The sequence below is a fragment of the Canis aureus genome, chromosome 14 (assembly GCF_053574225.1).
Source record: "Canis aureus isolate CA01 chromosome 14, VMU_Caureus_v.1.0, whole genome shotgun sequence".
NCBI classification, from domain to species: Eukaryota; Metazoa; Chordata; class Mammalia; order Carnivora; family Canidae; genus Canis; species Canis aureus.
Genome location: NC_135624.1, coordinates 63,287,218 through 63,306,897, shown reverse-complemented (window position 1 = coordinate 63,306,897; position 19,680 = coordinate 63,287,218). Strand labels below are relative to the sequence as shown.

Genomic DNA, 19,680 nt, shown 5'->3' with positions numbered 1-19,680 from the left:
AGTGTTTTGTAGTTTTTAGAGTACAGATCCTTTACCTCTTTGTTTAGGTTTATTCCGAGGTCTCTTATGCTTTTGGTACAGTTGTAAATGGGATTGATTCCTTAATTTCTCTTTCTTCAGTCTCATTTTAACATATAGAAATGCAGTTGATTTCTGTCCATTGGTTTTGTATCCTGCCAAATTGCTATATGAGTTCTAGCAATTTTGTGATTGAGTGTTTTGTGTTCTCCACATAAAATATCATGTCATCTGTGAAGAGGGAGAGTTTGACTCCTTCTTGCCAATTTGAATGCCTCTTATTTCTTATTGTTGTGTGATTGCTGAGGTTAGGACTTCTAGTACTATGTTGAACAAAAGTGATGAGAGGGCATCCTTGTCGTTTCCTGACCTTATGGGAAAAGCTTTCAGTTTTTTCCTATTGAGAATGATATTTGCTATAGGCTTTTTGTAGATAGCTTTTATGATATGGAGGTATGTTCCCTCTATCCTTACACTTTGAAGAGTTTTAATCAAGAAAGGATGCTATATTTTGTCAAATGCTTTTTCTGCATCAATTGAGAGGATCATATGGTTCTTGTCTTTTCTTTTATTAATATGATCTGTCACATTGATTTGTGTGTGTTGAATCATGCTTGCATCCCAGGAATAAATCCCAGTTGGTCATGGTGAATAATCCTCTTAATGCACTTTTGGATCCTATTGACTAGTATTTTGGTGAGAATTTTTGGATCCATGTTCATCAGAGATAATGGTCTGTAATTCTCCTTTTTGATGAGGTCTTTGTCTGGTTTTGGGATCAAGGTAATGCCTTATAGAAAGAGTTTGGAAGTTTTCCTTCCATTTCTTTTTTAAATTATTTTTTAATTTAAATTAATTTTGCCAACATACAGTATTTCCTTCCATTTGTATCTTTTGAAACAGCTTCAGTAGGTTAGATATTATTTCTTCTTTCAATGTTTAGTAGATTTCCCCTGGGAAGCCATCTGGCCCTGGACACTTGTTTCTTGGAGGTTTTTAATGACTGCTTCAGTTTCCTTGCTGGTTATTGGTCTGTTCAGGTTTTCTTTTTCTTCCTGTTTCAATTTTGGAAGTTTATAAGTTTCCAGGAACACATCCATTTCTTTCAGATTGCCTAATTTGTTGGCATATAGTTACTCATAATACATTCTTAAAATAGTTCGTATTTTTTTGGTGTTGGTTGTGATCTCTCCTCTTTCATTCATGATTTTACTAATTTGAGTCTTTTTTCTTTTTAATGAATATGTCTAGCGTTTTACCTATCTTATTAATTCTTTCAAAGAAACAGCTCCTGGTTTGGTTGTTCCTGTCTACTGTTCTTCTGGTTTCCATTTCATTGAGTTCTACTCTAATCTTTATTATTTTTTATCTCCTGTTTGGTGTAGGCTTTATTTGCTCTTCTTTCTCCAGCTCTTTTAGGTGTAAGGTTAGCTTGTGTATTTGAGATTTTTCTAATTTTTTGAGAGAGTCTTGTATTGTAATGTACTTCCCTCTTAGGACTGCCTTTGCTGTATCCCAAAGGTTTTGAACAGTTGTACTTTCATTTTCATTAGTTTGCATGAATTTTTTTTTGCATGAATATTTTTAATTCTCTAATTTCTGGGTTGACCCATTCATTCTTCAGTAAGTTGCTCTTTAACCTCTATGTATTTGCCTTCTTTCCAAATTTGTTCTTGTGATTGAATTCAAGTTTCAAAGCATTGTGGTCTGAAAATATGGAGGAAATGATCCCAATCTTTTGGTATCAATTGAGACCTGATTTGTGACCCAGTTTGTGGTCTCTTTTTTTAAAGATTTTATTTATTTATCCATGAGATACAGAGAGAGGCAGAGACATAGGCAGAGAGAGAAGCAGGCTCCTCACAGGGAGCCCAATGCAGACTCAATCCCAGAACCCCAGGATTGGGCCAAGAGCCTAAGACAGATGCTTAACCACTAAGCCACCCAGGCATCCCAGTATGTGGTCTATTCTGGAGAAAGTTCAATATGCAGTTGAGAAGAGTATGTATTCAGTTGCATTAGGATGGAATGTCCAGTATATATCAGTGAAGTCCATCTAGTCCAGTGTGTCATTCAAAGCCCTTGTTTCTTTGTTGATTTTCTCTTTAGATGATCTGTCCCTTGCTGAGAGTGGAGTGTTGAAGTCTCCAACTATTAATATATTATTATTATTATTATTATTATTATTATTATCCATGTGTTTCTTTACTTTGGTTATTAATTGGTTGATATATTTGGCTGCTCCCCCATTAGGGGCATAAATATTCATAATTGTTAGATCTTCTTGTTGGATAGACCCTTTAAGTATAATATAGTGTCCCTCTTCATCTTTATTACAGTCTTTGGTTTCAAATTTAATTTATCTAATATGAGGATTGCTACCCCAGCTTTCTTTTGAGGTCCATCTGCATGGTAGATGGTTCTCTACCCTCATTTTCAGTCTGAAGGTAACTTTAGGTCTAAAATGAGTCTCTTGTAAACAGCAAATGGATGAGTCTTGCTTTTTTTATCCAGTCTGATCCCTGTGTCTTTTGACTGGAGCATTTAGCCCATTCACATTCAGAGTAACTCTGAAAGATATGAATTTAGTGCCATTGTATTTCTTGTATAGTCCCTGTTTCTGCAGATTTTCTCTGTTTCTGTGGAGTCCCTCCTCACTTACATGATCCCCCCCTTAATATTTCTTACAGGGCTGGTTTGGTGATCACATATTCTTTCAGTTTCTATCTTGGAAGCTCTTTATTTCTCCTTTTATTCTGAATGACAACCTTGCTGGATAAAGTATTCTTGGTTGCATTTTTCTCTCATTTAGTACCCTGAATACATCATGCTAGCCCTTTCTTGTCTGCCAGGTCCCTGTAGATAGGTCTGCTGTTAATCTAATATTTCTCCTCCTGTATGCTAGGAATCTCTTGTCTTGAACTGCTTTCTGATTTTCTCTTTATCTCTGGTATTTACAAGCTTCACTATTATATGTCAGGATGTTGATCTGCTTTTGTTGATATTGGAAGGGCTCCTTGTTATCTCTTGGATATGAATGCCTCTTTCCTTCTCAGATTAGGGAAGTTCTCAGCTATGATTTGATCAAATATACCTTCTTTTCCTCTCTCTCTGTGCCCTCAGTAATTCCAATAATACAGATTTTTTTCAAACTATCACTTATTTCTTGGAGCCTTTCCTTGTGGGCTCTTAGTTGTTTTTCTCTCTTTTTTCTCAGCTTCCTTTCTTAACTATCAGCTTGTCTTTAGTGTCACTTGTTCTTTCTTTTGCCTCATTTATCCTAGCTGTTAGAGCGTCCAGTTTAGACTGCATTTCAGTTAGAGTATTTTCAATTCTGCCTAATTAGTTCTCATTTCTACACTAAGAGATTCTGTAGTCCTTTGAGCTTTTTTCAAGCCCAACTACTAACTGTATAATTGTAATCCTGAACTACATCTCTGACATTTTACTTAAATCCATATCTATTGGATATGTGGCAGAGAGTATTACCTCTGGTTCTTTCTTTTGTGGTGAAATTGTCCTTCTAGTCATTTTATTCAGTGTAGAATGGCTGTTTGAGTGAGCAGAATAAAAAATATCAATCATGACCCAAGCAAAATATACACTAGACAATTGTGAAGAGGTCAGGGACTAGAAAATAAAAGAAAAAAGACAAAGAAAAAAAAAAAAAACAAAAAAAGAGAAACAAAAAAAGAGGGGCAAAAGGAGGGGGTGTGGAGAGAAAATATAATCTCACAGAGTGGACAAAACAAGGGTATCTACTTGTTCCTGAGTATATTTCAGTCTGTGTTAGAAGATACTAAATTCCAAAATTATAAAGAAAGCAAAAAATATATATATATATATATATACAAAACCAAAATTGAATACAGTGAAAGGAAGCCAAAAATGAATAATACATCTGTAACATGTAATTATAAAATATGAAAGTTAAAAAAGAAAAGCTTAAAAAGGAGTTGATAAAATAAGAAACTAGTTGAGGTGGGGAAAAAAAAATATAAATAGGAAAATTTTAAACTTAAAGATAAATGAATCATAAAAGAAAACCTCAAGTTCTGTATACTTTTCCCATGGTCCTAGAGCTTTCCAGTCCTGTTTGGTCAGTAAACTTGCTGTTCCCCTGTTCTTCCAGCTGTTCTTCTTGGGGAGGGGCCTGCTGCACTGATTCCCAGGTGTCTGTGTCTGGGCGGAGTTTCACTGCCCCTTTCCAAGGCGGTGGGCTCAGTGTAAGCTTTTGTTCCCTGAAGGCTTTCTTTGCCTTTTTTGAGGGTGAAAAAAAATGGTTTCATACTGATCCTTGGAGCTGAGAGATTATAGTATGTGCCAAACTCTACAAACTCCTGTGGAGCCCACTTAGATCCTTACTCTGAGGGAGGGAGGGGCACTGATTTGTGTAATTTGTAGTGTTCCAGCAGGGAGAGCCTTTGCCCGCTCTGCTCTTCCTGCTGGAAGCAGACGCTTGCCCCACTTCTGTCCATTGCAGGGCCCTGGCACAGAGAGCATTCACCCGGTGGAGTACACACCTGCTCCGCCTCTCCCAGATGAAAGCAGAGAGTTGCTGCGTTCCAGACGTTGTAGGGACCCAACACAGAGAGCAGTTAGTTGATCCAGCTGTGGTTTGTGGTTTATGGCAAAACAAGCTGAGCCTCCTCCAGGGCTCACTGACCTAACCCGTTTCCTGGCTCCAATGTTTAGGACTTTGGCAGCTCAGGCACCCCTGTTCTTTCTGTGGCTCTGAGAATATTGAGACCCCACTATCCCACTTGTGATTGTGCCCTACTTCATCACTGAGCACCTTTCAGGCAGGGAAGACTCTCATAAGAACAGATTTCTGAATGTTCTGATTTTGAGCTCCAGGGCTATATCATTTTCCCATAGCCAGTTTATAAAGTCTCACTCTCCCCACCATTTATCTCCCAATATATCTCCTCCATTTCTCTTTTCTGCACTCTTATCGTACAAGAAGTGGTCACTTTTCTATTTGTAGAGTTCCAGCCATTCTTTCCTTACATCTCAGGTTGAATTCCTAGGTGTTCAGGATGGTTTGATTGTTATCTAGATAAATTAGGGGGACCAGATGGAATGAGGACCCCTACTCTTCTGCCATTTTGCCCACAATCCACCACATTTCACTTTTTCACCATTAATTCAAATTTAAACATTATGATAAAAATAAAACCAACAACTAGTATTGGCTAATAATTGCTATTTAATACTTAAAATAATGTTCAAGTTTAATAGTTTAAGTAATTATGAGCAAAGCTTAATATGTTTTTTTTAAGAACAATGGCCAGTTTTATTTACTTTAAGCTAGTGATTTATCTTTCATTTAAGAAGGATCACTTCTAGCCAGGAGACTAGCTAATTGTTCAAAATCATAGCCATTAATAGAAGTGTTCAAAACCACAGTTGTTAAAGTAATCTTATCAATTAGAGAAATCTCCCAAAGCCGATGTTCAGTTTCCTCTTGTCCAGCGTTCCTTCCTTGTTTGAATACCACTATGTTTAATTTAGCTTGCAGTCATAGAGTTTGGCACTGTGGCACTATATTTATACTGCTGCTTGTGCCTAAGTTTGCAATGGAAAAAAAAAAAAACTGTGTAGGCTCTCTATCTTGCACAGTAGACTTTGGAGAGTGAGTGTTCCTGGTATTCTTGGTCTCATGGTTCTGTGATCCCAGAGAGAAAAAGAGGCTCCTCAGAGCCTTTTTTTTAAATTTTTTTTTATTTATGATAGTTAGAGAGAGAGAGAGAGGCAGAGACACAGGCAGAGGGAGAAGCAGGCTCCATGCACCGGGAGCCCGATGTGGGATTCGATCCCGGGTCTCCAGGATCACGCCCCTGGGCCAAAGGCAGGCGCCAAACCGCTGCGCCACCCAGGGATCCCACCTCAGAACCTTTTTGATATCACATTGGTGTGACATGGGGAAATTTCCAAGGTGGCTCTGGGAGCTTCACTGTACTTGGTATTTTAATGTATATAGAAAAGCCTTCACATTGGTGGACAGGTGGACAATATAAGTGTAGGGCTATTTCCCCCTCAGTTTTATCTAGCTTCTCCTGCCTAGTGCAAGGTTCAGCCTAAATATCACTCTTTAGAGAAGCCTTCTCTCATAGCTCCAGACTGGGTTAAGTTCACTTTTGCCATGCTTTCATAGACTATCACAATGTACCTAAAACTTTGTATAATTCTTTGCTTCCTGGATGACTTCCTGACTGGATCACAAGCTCCAAAGGAGCAGGGCCATATCTGCCTGATTAACCTCTGTGTCTTTAGCACCTAGCAAAATCTGGCAGGCAGCAGGTGAGCAGCCATCATCTAGTAGGTAAACTATGTGAGCTCTAGCCTTGCCCACTCTGGGCTAAGCTTTGGGAGCCTACATTTAGAGAAGAGCTAGAGTTTGTTTGCTTGTTTTAATTTTAGCACTACCGAGGCAAAATTGACGTATATAATTGTAAGAAATTTAAAGTGTACATCATGGTGATTTGATACACCTATACAGTTTGAAAGAATTTCCCTCATGAATACATGCATCATCTCATATATTTATCTTTTTTTGTGCAGTCATTTAGGATCTACTCTTTTAGCAAATTTTAATTATATAATATAGTGTTATCAACTAAATCACCATATTATATATTAGATCTTTAGACCTTAGACCTTATTGTTGTAACTGAAAGTTTGGACTCTTTTACTAACCTCTCCCTATTTCCCCCACCAGCCTCTGGAAGCCACTTTTTCTACCCTCTATTTCTGAGTTTAACTATTTTTTTCTTTAGATTCCACATTAAGTGCTATTATGTAGTATTTGTCTTTCTTTAGCTTTCTTTCTTTCTTTCTTTCTTTCTTTCTTTCTTTCTTTCTTTCTTTCTTTCTTTCATTCATTCATTCAGATTTTATGTATTTATTTGAGAGAGAGAGCATGAACATGAGTAGAGGGCAGAGTTGGAGGGAGAGGGAGAAAGACTTCCCACTGAGCAGGGAACTCACAGCAGGGCTCGATCCAGGACCCTAAGATCATGATCTGAACTGAAGGCAGATGCTTAACTAACTGAGCCACCCAGGCACCCTTCTCTGGCTTATTTCACTTACCATAATGTTCTCCAAATTCATCTATGTTGTCACAAACGAAAGGATTTCCTCTTTTTAAATTGGGTAATATTCTTTTGTGTATGTGTGTACACACATTCTCTCTCTCTCTCTCCCTCTCTCTCGCACACACACACACAGACACACCCCTTATATTTCTTGATTCATTCATACATTGTCAGACAGGTTGTTTCTATTCCTTAGCTAATGTGAATAATGCTGCAGTGAACATGGGAGTGCAGATATCTCTTCACAATAATGGTTTTGATTCCTTTGGATATGTACCCAGAAGTGGGAATGCTAGATTGTATGGTAGTTATATTTTTAATATTTTGAGTACTTTTTTCCATAGTGGCTATTCCAATTTACGTTCCCACCCTGTGCACTAGGGTTTCCTTTTCTCCATATCCTTGCCAACACTTGTTATCTCTTATCTCTTTTATGAAAACCTAATAAGGATAAGGTGATATCTCATTTTGGTTTAGATTTGCATTTCCCACCAAAGAAACAAACAATCCAATCATGAATGGGCAAAAGACATGAACAGAAATCTCACAGAGGAAGACATAGACATGGCCAACATGCATATGAGAAAATGCTCTGCATCACTTGCCATCAGGGAAATACAAATCCAAACCACAATGAGATACCACCTCACACCAGCGAGAATGGGGCAAATTAACAAGGCAGGAAACAAATGTTGGAGAGGATGCGGAGAAAAGGGAACCCTCTTACACTGTTGGTGGGAATGTGAACTGGTGCAGCCACTCTGGAAAACTGTGTGGAGGTTCCTCAAACAGTTAAAAATATACCTGCCCTACGACCCAGCAATTGCACTGTTGGGGATTTACCCCAAAGAGACAAATGCAATGAAACGCCGGGACACCTGCACCCCGATGTTTCTAGCAGCAATGGCCACGATAGCCAAACTGTGGAAGGAGCCTCGGTGTCCATCAAAAGATGAATGATAAAGAAGATGTGGTTTATGTATACAATGGAATATTCCTCAGCTATTAGAAATGACAAATACCCACCATTTGCTTCGACGTGGATGGAACTGGAAGGTATTATGCTGAGTGAAGTAAGTCAGTCGGAGAAGGACAAACATTATATGTTCTCATTCATTTGGGGAATATAAATAATAGTGAAAGGGAATATAAGGGAAGGGAGAAGAAATGTGCGGGAAATATCAGAAAGGGAGACAGAACATAAAGACTCCTAACTCGGGATCCCTGGGTGGCGCAGCGGTTTGGCACCTGCCTTTGCCCCAGGGCGCGATCTTGGAGACCCGGGATCGAATCCCACATCGGGCTCCCGGTGCATGGAGCCTTCTTCTCCCTCTGCCTGTGTCTCTGCCTCTCTCTCTCTCTCTGTAACTATCATAAATAAATAAAAATTAAATTAAAAAAAAAAGATTTGCATTTCCCTGATGATTAGTGATGTAGAGTATCTTTTCATGTGTCTGTTGGCCATTTGCATATCTTCTTTAGAAAAATACTCAATTCCTCTACCTATTTTTAAATTGGATTGTTTTCTGTTTTTTTTTTTTTTTTTTTGCTAGAGTTGTATGAGTTTCTTGTGTATGTTGGATATTAACCCCTTATCAAATATATGATTTTCAAATGTTTTTTCTCCTCTTTAGGTTGCCTTTTTATTTTGTGATTATTTCTTTTGCTGAACAGAAGCTTTTTAGTTTGTTGTAGTCTTATTTATTTTTGCTAATAATGTTTAAGGCTAGATTTTTCTTTGATAAGCAGCTTTCAAAGTGTTCAACTCTTCCTAACTTTCTAGATACTTTATAAGTAATTTTGATTTTTTTTTTTTTTGTCCCAGGGGTTGAGAGTATTTCTTAATTTCTAGTAGATCATGTTTGTTTGTTTGTTTTTCCCCTGAACTCTCTCGCTGTATTGGTTTACTTGCCCTGGCTAGGCATGGGAAGAGGCCCTTGGCTTTTACAGGATTAATTGGAGTCCAGGCACCATTTACAGCCAAAGACAACTAATTGTGAGACAAAGAAGCTGTTAGGATTGGAAGAATAGTTGAAAATTCTGCACTGAAAATGTTGAAATTGGAATCCAGGTCAAAATAGGTTTGATGGTTACAGTGCTAGGTCAGTCCCAGAGAAGAATGGAATCAGGTTTGTTTAGGCAAGATCTGGAGACGTGACAGCAAGGTAAGGAGAATAACCTTGCCAGTTCACACTCAAAGACTAGAAACTAGAATGAAAAGGAGAGGTAATCAACAGGGGAAAGGTTATTTTCAAAAAACTAAATTCCCAACACGTTAATGGATTTTGTAGCTTGTGACCCATGCTCATTGGATGATTCATTAGTCTAGCTCAAATGTAACTCTTAAGGCAGTGTTTTTCAAACTATGTTTTGTGGCACATTAGTGGTGAGTGACTAGCATTAAAATATTAAAAATGGTGTGTATATGATATGAGATGTATTTCATGGTGCATCAAAGATGAAACAGGGGATCCCTGGGTGGCGCAGCGGTTTAGCGCCTGCCTTTGGCCCAGGGCGCGATCCTGGAGACCCAGGATCGAGTCCCACGTCGGGCTCCCAGTGCATGGAGCCTGCTTCTCCCTCTGCCTGTGTCTCTGCCTCTCTCTCTCTCTCTCTCTGTGACTATCATAAATAAATACAAATTAAAAAAAAGGGATCCCTGGGTGGCGCAGCGGTTTGGCGCCTGCCTTTGGCCCGGGGCACAATCCTGGAGACCCGGGATCGAATCCCACGTCGGGCTCCCGGTGCATGGAGCCTGCTTCTCCCTCTGCCTGTGTCTCTGCCTCTCTCTCTCTCTCTGTGACTATCATAAATAAATAAAAATTAAAAAAAAAATTAAAAAAAGGGTATTATGCTGAGTGAAGTAAGTCAGTCGGAGAAGGACAAACATTATATGTTCTCATTCATTTGGGGAATATAAATAATAGTGAAAGGGAAAATAAGGGAAGGGAGAAGAAATGGGTGGGAAATATCAGAAAGGGAGACAGAACGTAAAGACTGCTAACTCTGGGAAACGAACTAGGGGTGGTAGAAGGGGAGGAGGGCGGGGGGTGGGAGTGAATGGGTGACTGGCACTGGGTGTTATTCTGTATGTTAGTAAATTGAACACCAATAAAAAAAAAAAAAAAAAAAAGATGAAACAGAAGAGTTTGAAGAAAATTATATGAATGTGAGAACAGAAAAGAGCATCATTTAAAAATTAGTATCTTTTCCCATATAACATATTTTAAACATATATATGACTGTAACTAAATAAATAAGTAGAATGTGATCATCTAATTTACATCTTTAGAAGTTTATTTGAGTTTACAAATTCAGAAGCTTTTTGGCTGTCCTCTCACTTGAAAAATGTAGGAAATGTGTTATATTTAGGTTACTATATTCAGGCATATATTCTAGTCAAATATCTGTCCAGACTGAGGAGTTACAAGGTTGTAAAGAAAGTATTAGAGGTGCATCTGAGGTTTTTATGTGTGGCTAGATCTAATCACTGCATTTAATTTATCATACATATCCTTTTAATCAAAATGGAGGGGCTCTAAGATTCTTTTATGTACAACAAATGGAAAAAATGGTCATTTAAAACTTTTATTAGAGAAAATAAAAAAAGAGGGTTTTTTTTTTTTTTTTTTTTTGGTTGTAGCTTTCCTATCAGTGTCAGGCATTTACTTCTGTTTGGTAATGCTAACATACATTGTTTATTTAACAAGACCTTTATTATGCTTAACTAATAAAGAGCTTAAAGGGCTTTGAAGTAAATTTTTAGTGCTTGCTGCTATTATGTATAATCTGTGAAAGATACACAATCATAGTCTTTGGGAGTCAATTTTATTTTTAAAGATTTTATTTATTTATTCATGAGAGACAGAAAGGCAGAGACATAGGTGGAGGGAGAAGCAGGCTCCCTGTGAGGAGCCCAATGCAGGGCTGGATCCCAGGACCCTGAGATCATGCCCTGGCTTGAGCCTAAGGCAAATGCTCAACCACTGAGCCACACAGGCATCCCATTTTGGGAGTGAATTTATAATTGTTTTTTCATACTCTCCTTGATAAGTCTTTAAGCAAATGCCATGAATAAAATTTCAGTGCTTCCCAGCAGATAAAAGAAAAGGTGATTTTTTCTTATTATAAGTATTAGGTATTACATAGTGGGTATTTTTGGTGCTTTTGATATGATTGGATTAAAAATGATTGGCTTTCATAAGAATTCTTAGAAATACATTTGTAGGGTAAAGAATAATATATACTCCATATTAAATTTTCTCATGTATAATTCATTTAATTCCTTTTAGCGTTATATTGTCACCTTGTAAAAGGTTACCTTTAACCATTTCATAATTTTGATTAATGAATGACTGATCTGTGCTTGGTGCTCCTCAAAACTACAAATTATCTTTTAAAATTTATCTTTTCAGAGTCTAAGTATTACTAGCGAGAAAATGAAAATGTCAACAATATATTTTCAGTTTTCTCACATTAGTTTTAATCTTAATTAAATTTTTATTGCTTCTAGCTTATTCTTCCTGGAGAACATCTTAATCTTATCACTCAAATGAGCCCTGGGTAACAGCAGCTATGTGCATGTTTATGGCCAGTCTCATGTGAATGAGAGCTCAGATTGTTTGCATTTTATATTTCCTGTGGTCTCTATTGATTTTCAAACAGTGATGATGCTGGATCCTTTTAATTCACTTATAATTGTTTTTGCACCTTCACGGATAAAGACTCTGTTTAAAAAAATTATTAGAGAGAGAGAGAGCATGAGCAGGGGGGTGGGGCAGAGGGAGAAGCAGACTCCCCACTGAGCAGGAAGCCTGATGAGGGGCTCCATCCTGGGACTTTAGGATCATGACCTGAGTCAAAGGCAGACACCTAACTGACTGAGCCACCCAGGCACCCCAGATAAAGACTCTTTTAACTTAGGATCTCTTTGTGATACTAATAACTGGTAAGTAATTACTTATTAACTTTTCTTTATAAATTGACTTGCTTGCAGTTTGATTACTTTAAAATTGTTTATATTTCTTAAAGATTTACATTTGTGTATTTGTGGGTATCTATCAAGTCCAGAATGCATTTGTAGAATTCATTGGGTGATATGGAGAATTGGATAGGTTTAGGGAGAGGTGTTGGATAGGATTTTTCTGTATAGGAATTTCTTTGGTCAAATATGATTCCATTCTGTCTCAGTCCTGAAGTATCTAGATCTCATCCGCCAAAACAAACACCATTAATGTTTAGGTATAATTTCCTTAAATCTTTCTTTTGGGTATAGATTTGAGAAAAAAGTCATCATGATTTGTACTATTTAAAGCTAAGTCTTAATTTCATAGGCAATAGAAAATTTCACTGAAATGAAATACACTTATGCAATTTAAACTTCCTTTAAATATTAAGAATAGAAATGAACATTTTTTTAGCTAGAAGAAAATTTAGTATGTTTGAAAGAGTAGTAGGGCTAAGATTTTGGTCTCAGGTTAAATTTGGTTCAGAAATTCAATCCATGTAAATCGTGCTTGATGGTAGTGGGGCAGTAAATGATGATTCAGTTTGAGTCTGACTTTCTGTAAAATCATCTGATGTGGGTTCGTCTGTGTTATTCTTAGTAGTGCCATCATCACCATCAGGTATAGTTTCATAAAATGTGCTAGGGGTAAGTGTTGAAGTGTCATCATCTGTGATGTCAGTACTGGTTGTCATAGTAGTTGGAGTTGCAGTGTCAGGAGTGGCAGTATCATCAGGTATGGAAGAATCAGATGTAGTAGTGAGCAAAGGAGTCTTGGGGATGTCAGAAATGATCTCTTTGGTGGAAACAGGTGTGTTGGATGCATCAGTTGAAGTGATGTAGGGTGCTGCTGTGGTTGCAGCTGTAGTGACAACAGGCATGGTGGGTGTTGATGAGACACTAAAGAAAGGAGTGGTTGAAGTGCTAGACATGGTGGTCAGGAGAACTGAAGTCATTGTGGTGGTAGGTATGGTGCTAATAATAGCAGACCTGGTAGTGAGACCAGGCATGGCAGTGGTAGCCTGTGTGCCTGTAGAAGTAGCCGGAGTGGTTGTAGAGGCTAATGTGGTAGGATTGGCTGTAGTAACCATGGTGCTGTGAGTGGCCATGTGTATAGTGCTTACAGATGTTGGGGAAGATTCCCACCTCTGTGAGGTGCTGGGAAGAGCAGAAGTACTAATGATGGTAGTAGGTAATGAGGAGGAGACCACTGTGGAGGTGATGGGCTCAGTGGTAGTCAACGTGGAGGTGGCTGTGGGGAGGGTGGTAGAGGCAGGTGTGATGGTGGCTGCAGTGGTGGTGTCAGCCTGAGTGGTAGTTGAGGAGTATTTGATTGTAGTGGCAGGGATGGAGCTCATAGCAGAGGAGATAGAGAGCAGGGCTGTGCTGGTGGGTGGCTGTGTGGAAGTAGAAGGGGCAGGTGTGCTTGTAACAGGTGTCATAGTGGCAGCAGACGAGGAACTGACTTCAACTGTGGAGGTGGCAACATTTGTGACAGGGGTGGTTATAGTAGTGGGTGTGGTAGGGACAGATGTGGCAGCGGAACTGGTAGAGACAGACTGTGTGGTGGTGAAGGGAGGAGAAGTAGTTGAGCTGGCTGGAGCTGTGCTAGTGGCTGCAGTGGATGAGCTGGTAGGAAGAGCTGTGTTAGTGGTACTCCGTGAGGTGCTGGGAAGAGCAGAAGCACTAGTGATGGTAGTAGGTGGGGAGGAGACCACTGTGGAGGTGACGGGCTCAGTGGTAGTCAACGTGGAGGTGGCTATGGGGAGGGTGGTAGAGGCAGGTGTGATGGTGGCTGCAGTGGTGGTGTCAGGCTGAGTGGTGGGAGAAGGAGCAGAAGTTGTCATGGTAGTAAATGATGTGCTGGTGGCAGCAGAGGATAGTGTCCTGACTGTGGTAGATGAGACGGGAGTGGTTGTGTTAGGAGGGGGTGTGCTGGAGGCGGCAGGGGAAGTGGAGGTGGAAGCTGATGTGGTAAAGGGAGCAGAGGTAGTTGTGGTGGAAATCAATGTGGAAGCATCGGTGCTAGCACCCTTTGTGGTCACGGCCAGAATGCTGGTGGCCACGGATGTGGTACTTATGGATGTTGCTGGAGGTGTTCCAACTGTGGTGGAAGAAGCCAGCTTATTAGTGACCCCAGCTACTGTTGTGGTCAGAGATGCAGTGGTTGTTGCAGGAGCAAATGTGGCTGTGGCAGCTGGGGTGGTGTCAGAAGTAGTAGCGACAGACTGTATAGTGGAAGAGGGAAAAGAAATGTTTGTGGCAGCAGGTGAGCTGGAGTGATCATCAGTGGTAGTGTTGGGCTCTGAGGTGGTAGAAGGAGCTGGAGAGGTTGTGGCAGGGTGAGTGGTGGCAGAGGCAGCAGTGGTAGTGTCAAGGTCATAGTCGGTAGTGGTGTCATCAAGTATGCCAGAGCTCAGTGTTGTCGTATCATCTGTGGTGAGCAGGGTGCTTGGTACAATGGCAGTAGGAGAGGTTGTGGTGTCTCCTATGGTAGTAGAGTGAGGAGCAGAGGAGTCAGATGAAGTAGTGGAAATAGCACCCATAGTGATTTCAGCAGTGGTCGCAGTGGCTGTTGATGAACCGAGGGCAGGAGATGTGATGGAAGCTGGCCGAGTGCTAGAAGACATGGAGTAAGCTGATAAAGTGCTGGTGGCAGCAGAAGTGGAGGCACCTGGGGTGGAAGGAGCGGGAGTGGGGGCTGGAGAAGTGATAGCGGCAGCCTGAGGGGAAGCGTCAAGAATAGCAGTGGTTGTGTTGGCAAGGGAGGTGCTGGGTCCAGTGGAGGAGATGGGGAGGAGGGCTATACCTGTGGCCCTGTGTGTGGTGCTAAGAGGAGCAGACACGTGTGTGGCAGCTTGTGTGGTGACAGAAGCAGCAGAGGAAGGAGTGACTGTGGAAGAAACTGTGGTAGGAGCCTCTGTGGTCAGAGGAGGCACGTTAGTGGTAGTAGAGGTGATACTTGTGGATGCTGCTGCTCCAAGTGAGGTCGATGAAGCTGATTGGCTAGTGACACCAGAGATAGAGGTGGCAGTGGCTGTGGTTGGAAGTACAGCTTTGGAGGTGGCAGCTTGAATGGTGCCGGAAGGAGTGGAAATATTTGAGGCAGCAGGCAGGGTGGTAACAAGATCTGTGTTAGTAGTAGAGGTGGTTTTAGGAAGAGCAGTAGGAACAGCTATAGTGGCAGCAGGTGTGGCCAAGGGAATGTCTTTGGAGGTGGAGGGCTGTGTGGTGGCAGGTGATGTATAGGAAGCAGCAGAGGTGAAGTCAGGAGGCTCAGGCTGATAATCAAGTGTGGTGTCATCAGATGTGCTAGAGTAAGGTGTTGATGTCTCACCTGCAGTGATCTGGGTTGTGTCGGTGAGTGGAGCTGCAGCGTCTGTTCTGGTAGTCGAACGCAACATATCAGGAGTAGTGGTAGTGGTGGACGTAAGATTCGTGGTTGTTTCAGGGGTGATCACTGTGTATTTTGTTGTGCCTAGAGCAGCAGGTGCGGTGGACTGAGCACCCGTGGTTTTAGAAAGAGAAGCAGTAGTTTCCATGGGCGCTGTGGCTGTAGTGTCAGAGGTAGTGTCACTAACTTCTAAACCCGTAGACATAGATGTGGCGGTCAGTGCAGACGTAGAAATAGATGTAATGTCAGCAGGGGTGCTGGTGAAAACCTGTGCTGTGGTCATGGGAACTGTAGTGTCCTCAGCAGTGGATGTGGGATTGGTGGCAGCAGCCGTGGGGGAGAGAGACGATTTGGTGATGGAGGTAGAAGAAGCTGAAGAAGGAAGGGCAGAGGGAGCAGGAGTGGTTAAAGCAACAGATGTGGTAGAGATACCTACTTTGTTGGGAACACCCTTTGTGGTGAGAGGGGGCAAAGTAGCTTTGGGAGCAGATGTAGTAGGGGCAGCTGTGGTGGCAGCAGACGTGTGTCTTGGTGATGCTGTCGAGAGAGAAACTGTGGTTGTGGCTGGCATCTTTGTAGTATTTGCGGCTCTTAAGGTGCTTCCTGCCAGAGTTGTAGCAGGGACCGAGGACAGTGTGGCTGTACTGGCAGGTGAAACAGTGGTAGTAGCAGGTGGAGTGGTGGTTAATAAAGATGGAGAAACTGATTTTGTGAGAGGAGATGTAGTTTCTGCCACAATTGTTGAGAAATTAGAAGCAGGAGTTCTTCTGGTGATGGATATTGAGCTGGTAGGTTTGTTGACTTTGGTGGTAGTAGGAAGGGATTTAGTGGTTTTCACCACGGATTTGGTCATTTGGGCAGGTTTTATAGTAGTAGGGCCAGTGGAAGAGAAACTAGGAATTTCAGTTGGTTTGAGTAATACAGTGGCAGATGAACTGGTGTCAGCTACAGTGTTAATGATGGTAGTAGGTTTGGTGGTAGGTGCCCCAGGCTTGGGAGAGGTGGTCAATTTTGTAGTGAAAATTACAGGTTTTAAAGTTGTAGTGGATTTGATTGTGAAGGCAGCAGGCGTAGAGTTCGCGATGGATTTGGTGGAGGAGATAACTTTGGTTGTGGTAGTAGGTGTAGTGATAGTTGTAGAAGGTTCATTAGTGCTGGAAGATTTGTTGGTAGGAACTGCTGACTTTGCAGTTGTGGAGGATTTGGGAGTATTAACCACAGGTTTGGTGGAAACAGTGGATTTTGCGGCTGTGGTTGTTGGATTAGAAGTTGAGGAAGATTTGGTGGTAGATGCCAGTGAGTTTGTGGTGGGCTTTCTGCTAGTTGATCCAGATGAAATGGCTGCAGAGGCTTTGGTGGTCACTAAAAATGGTCCCGAGGATACAGGTTTAGAAGTTTTTGGATTGAGATTTGTTGTCAACTTTCCAGGTTGTGTGGTAGGAAGTATCCCTGGATGATGCTGCTGAAATCCAGGTTTAGGTTTCAGTGCTGGCTTTTGACAAGTTCTGTGTGGGTGAAGTTGGTGCTTTTTACCTAGTTGCTTTCCACAATGTATGTGTGAGGCAGGGTGTTGGATGGGTTTATACAGATGAATATAAAGTGGGTTAGGATAGGGCACCTTTGGTCTAGGTATTGGTTGACCAGGGAGATGAAATTGAGGGACTGGGTGGGGAGGTCTTGAATAATAGGGTGGATTCTTTGCTTTCCTGCTTTTCTTCTGCTTGGTTGCTTTTGCCTCCGGTTTTCTTTGGCCAGATTGTTTTCTTATTGGTTTACTCAAATAATGCCCTAAGGGCCCAGTCTGATGATGTTTGGGAATATTTGGACAAGTTTTTACTTGACTCTTTTGTTGCCTTATGGTTGGATTTTTATGGAGTTTTGCTTGGCTGAATATTTTCTTGATACTTAATGGTTGTGGTTTGGTTTGACCATGACCTTTCCTTGGACCATTTGAAATTGAAGGTCGTTTGGGTACTTTTGGCTTTTGTTGAAATTTTGTCCCACAGGAAGGTTTAGGTTTCCTTGATAACTTTTTAGTAGTTTTGCCTGGCTGATATTTGATAATTCTAGGTTTTTTAAGAGCTGATGAGTTCCTGTGATTTGAAAGTTGGTAGCTATTTTGTTGCATAGGAAATATTTGAAGAGGTCTTGATTGGCCTGATGGACAATGTCTACACACTGGTCTCTGTTGGCCAGATTGTTTTTTCACTTTTTTGGTTCTTTTTGATCTGTTTGCAACAGGTTTCGAGTTTCCAGATTCTTTAGTAGAATTTAGATGATACTTCCTTTGGTTAATTTTCTTTTGTTCAGAAGTCTTTGTTGGACTAATTCGTTGTTTCTTGATTGCATTATTATGAAGCTTTGATAGTGTATATATTTTATGTGAACCTATTGCTTGTGGTTTAGGTTGGTGCTGGCCATTTCGTTTACCAACTAAAACTACAGGTGAATTAGATTTTTTTGGATTTTGCTCAACTTTGGTTATAAAGTGAGGCTTAGGTTTTCTTGGAGATTTTTTAACCATTTTTCCTTGCTGAGATTTGGGTTTGTTAATTTTGAGGGGAGCTGTTGAATTCATTTGATTTGGGAGATGGTTGACATTTTGTTTGTAATTTTTTTGACCAGGCTTGGGTTGACCAGGTTGATCATGTCTGGGTCCAGTTAGATCAGGTTTATTTGGACCAGTTTTCTGCTTTACCTTCTTACTTCTGTTGTATTTTAGAAGTTTTGATTTACCAGATGTTTTCCGTGGACCTAATCTTTGTTGCCTTGTTTGACGTTGACTATATTTTTTACCAGTTGAAGTTGCGGATAACTTAGTCAAATCTGAGTTCTGTTGATTATTTACCCTGGAAAGAGATTTAGATTTCCTTGGTAATATTTTAGTTTTGAGTATATGAGATTTGGTATTGCTAGATCTTTTGTGAGCTGTTATATTTATGTTATTTTGGAGTTGGTGGCTTTTTTGATGGGCAGATTTTTGACTAGCTTTTGGTTGGCTAATTTGATGGTTTTTAGTCCCACTTAGGTGATTTCTCTTTATAACACGCTGTTCTTTTTTGCGTTTATTTTGATTTTGTTCAGATATTTTTGACTGAGATTTTGGTTGGCTAGGTATTCTTGGTTTACTTAATAAGTTTAGCTTAGTTTTGGGCTTCATGTTTTTTTGATATGAAGGAATTTTGGATTTATCTAATTTTAAATGAGTGTAGGTATCCATGAGAAGTTTATTACTTTTAATTAACTTTTGGGCACGTTTATTTACATCAAATTTGATAGTTCTAGATCTTGTTTTAACTGGAAAATTCAGGTAATTTGAGGGTTTTCGGCTAATTTGCTGTACAGCAGAGCTTTGACTAGATTTTATCTTTGGAGATCTCTTTGGACCAGCGGGATTTAAATAGGCTCGAGAGCCTCCAAGTCTTTGTTGCGCAGATGGATTTAGCTGAGTGGGAATCCTACCACTTTTCCTTAAGAAAAGTATTTGCTGAGGTGAAGATGATGCTTGTGCAGATGGATTCATTTGTAGTCTATTTTTCAGCCTATTTTGTCTCTCTTGTGTTGTACTTGTCTACAGGAAAAAAAAAAAAAAAGGAAAAGCATTTAGTATAAATTAACCCTCATTTAAAATTTCATGGATTCAAAATCTTGAGTAAGCTTTTTTTATGCATTGGTAAAATTCTGTTGTTATTGAATGATAGGGAAAACTCTTCTCTGAGACAGCTGCTGTATTGGGAATAGAACTTTGGTTTAGGAGTACCCTTCGAATATCACATGGTGGCTGCTGTCCCAGAGTCACAGAACCTGCCAAATCTTGTATCCCTGACTGATGCTATGGAGTTAGAATGTGAAGCTCTGAGTCTTCTATTAGACTGCAATTCTTCCAACTCATAGAGGGGCTAAAGCAAATTATATTCAGAGCCATTAGTTAAGGGACTTGTGTGTTTTAGGTACTCAGTATCTACTTACTAGAGAATATATAAATAGAAATATGCTTTATATATTTATAAAATATATTTATATAAAGAGCCTCTATTGTACAATAGCTGTCCAAATAATTTTTCTCTACTACTTCCTCTTTAATCTTTCTTGGCACATCCTTTAGACAACTTGGTAATTTATCTTCATAGAAACTTCCTCTAATCTTTGCAGTTTGCTACATTCCC

The 19,680-nt window shown here is 40.2% G+C and overlaps 1 protein-coding gene across 6 annotated transcripts in view; it reads right to left on the bottom strand.

The window, feature by feature from the left end:
• Positions 1 to 10,941: 10,941 nt before the first annotated feature.
• The window catches only part of LOC144283748 (uncharacterized), a 55,537-nt gene continuing 46,798 nt past the window's right edge, over positions 10,942 to 19,680 (bottom strand). For 5 of the 6 annotated variants that reach the window (XM_077848269.1, XM_077848270.1, XM_077848272.1 and 2 more), the window contains one exon: positions 10,942 to 19,085. In XM_077848269.1, the coding sequence (XP_077704395.1) occupies positions 12,612 to 19,085 (6,474 nt within the window). In that variant the 3' untranslated portion in view covers positions 10,942 to 12,611. The remainder of the gene's footprint in view (positions 19,086 to 19,680) is intronic. The other variant, XM_077848274.1, reaches the window with a different exon arrangement.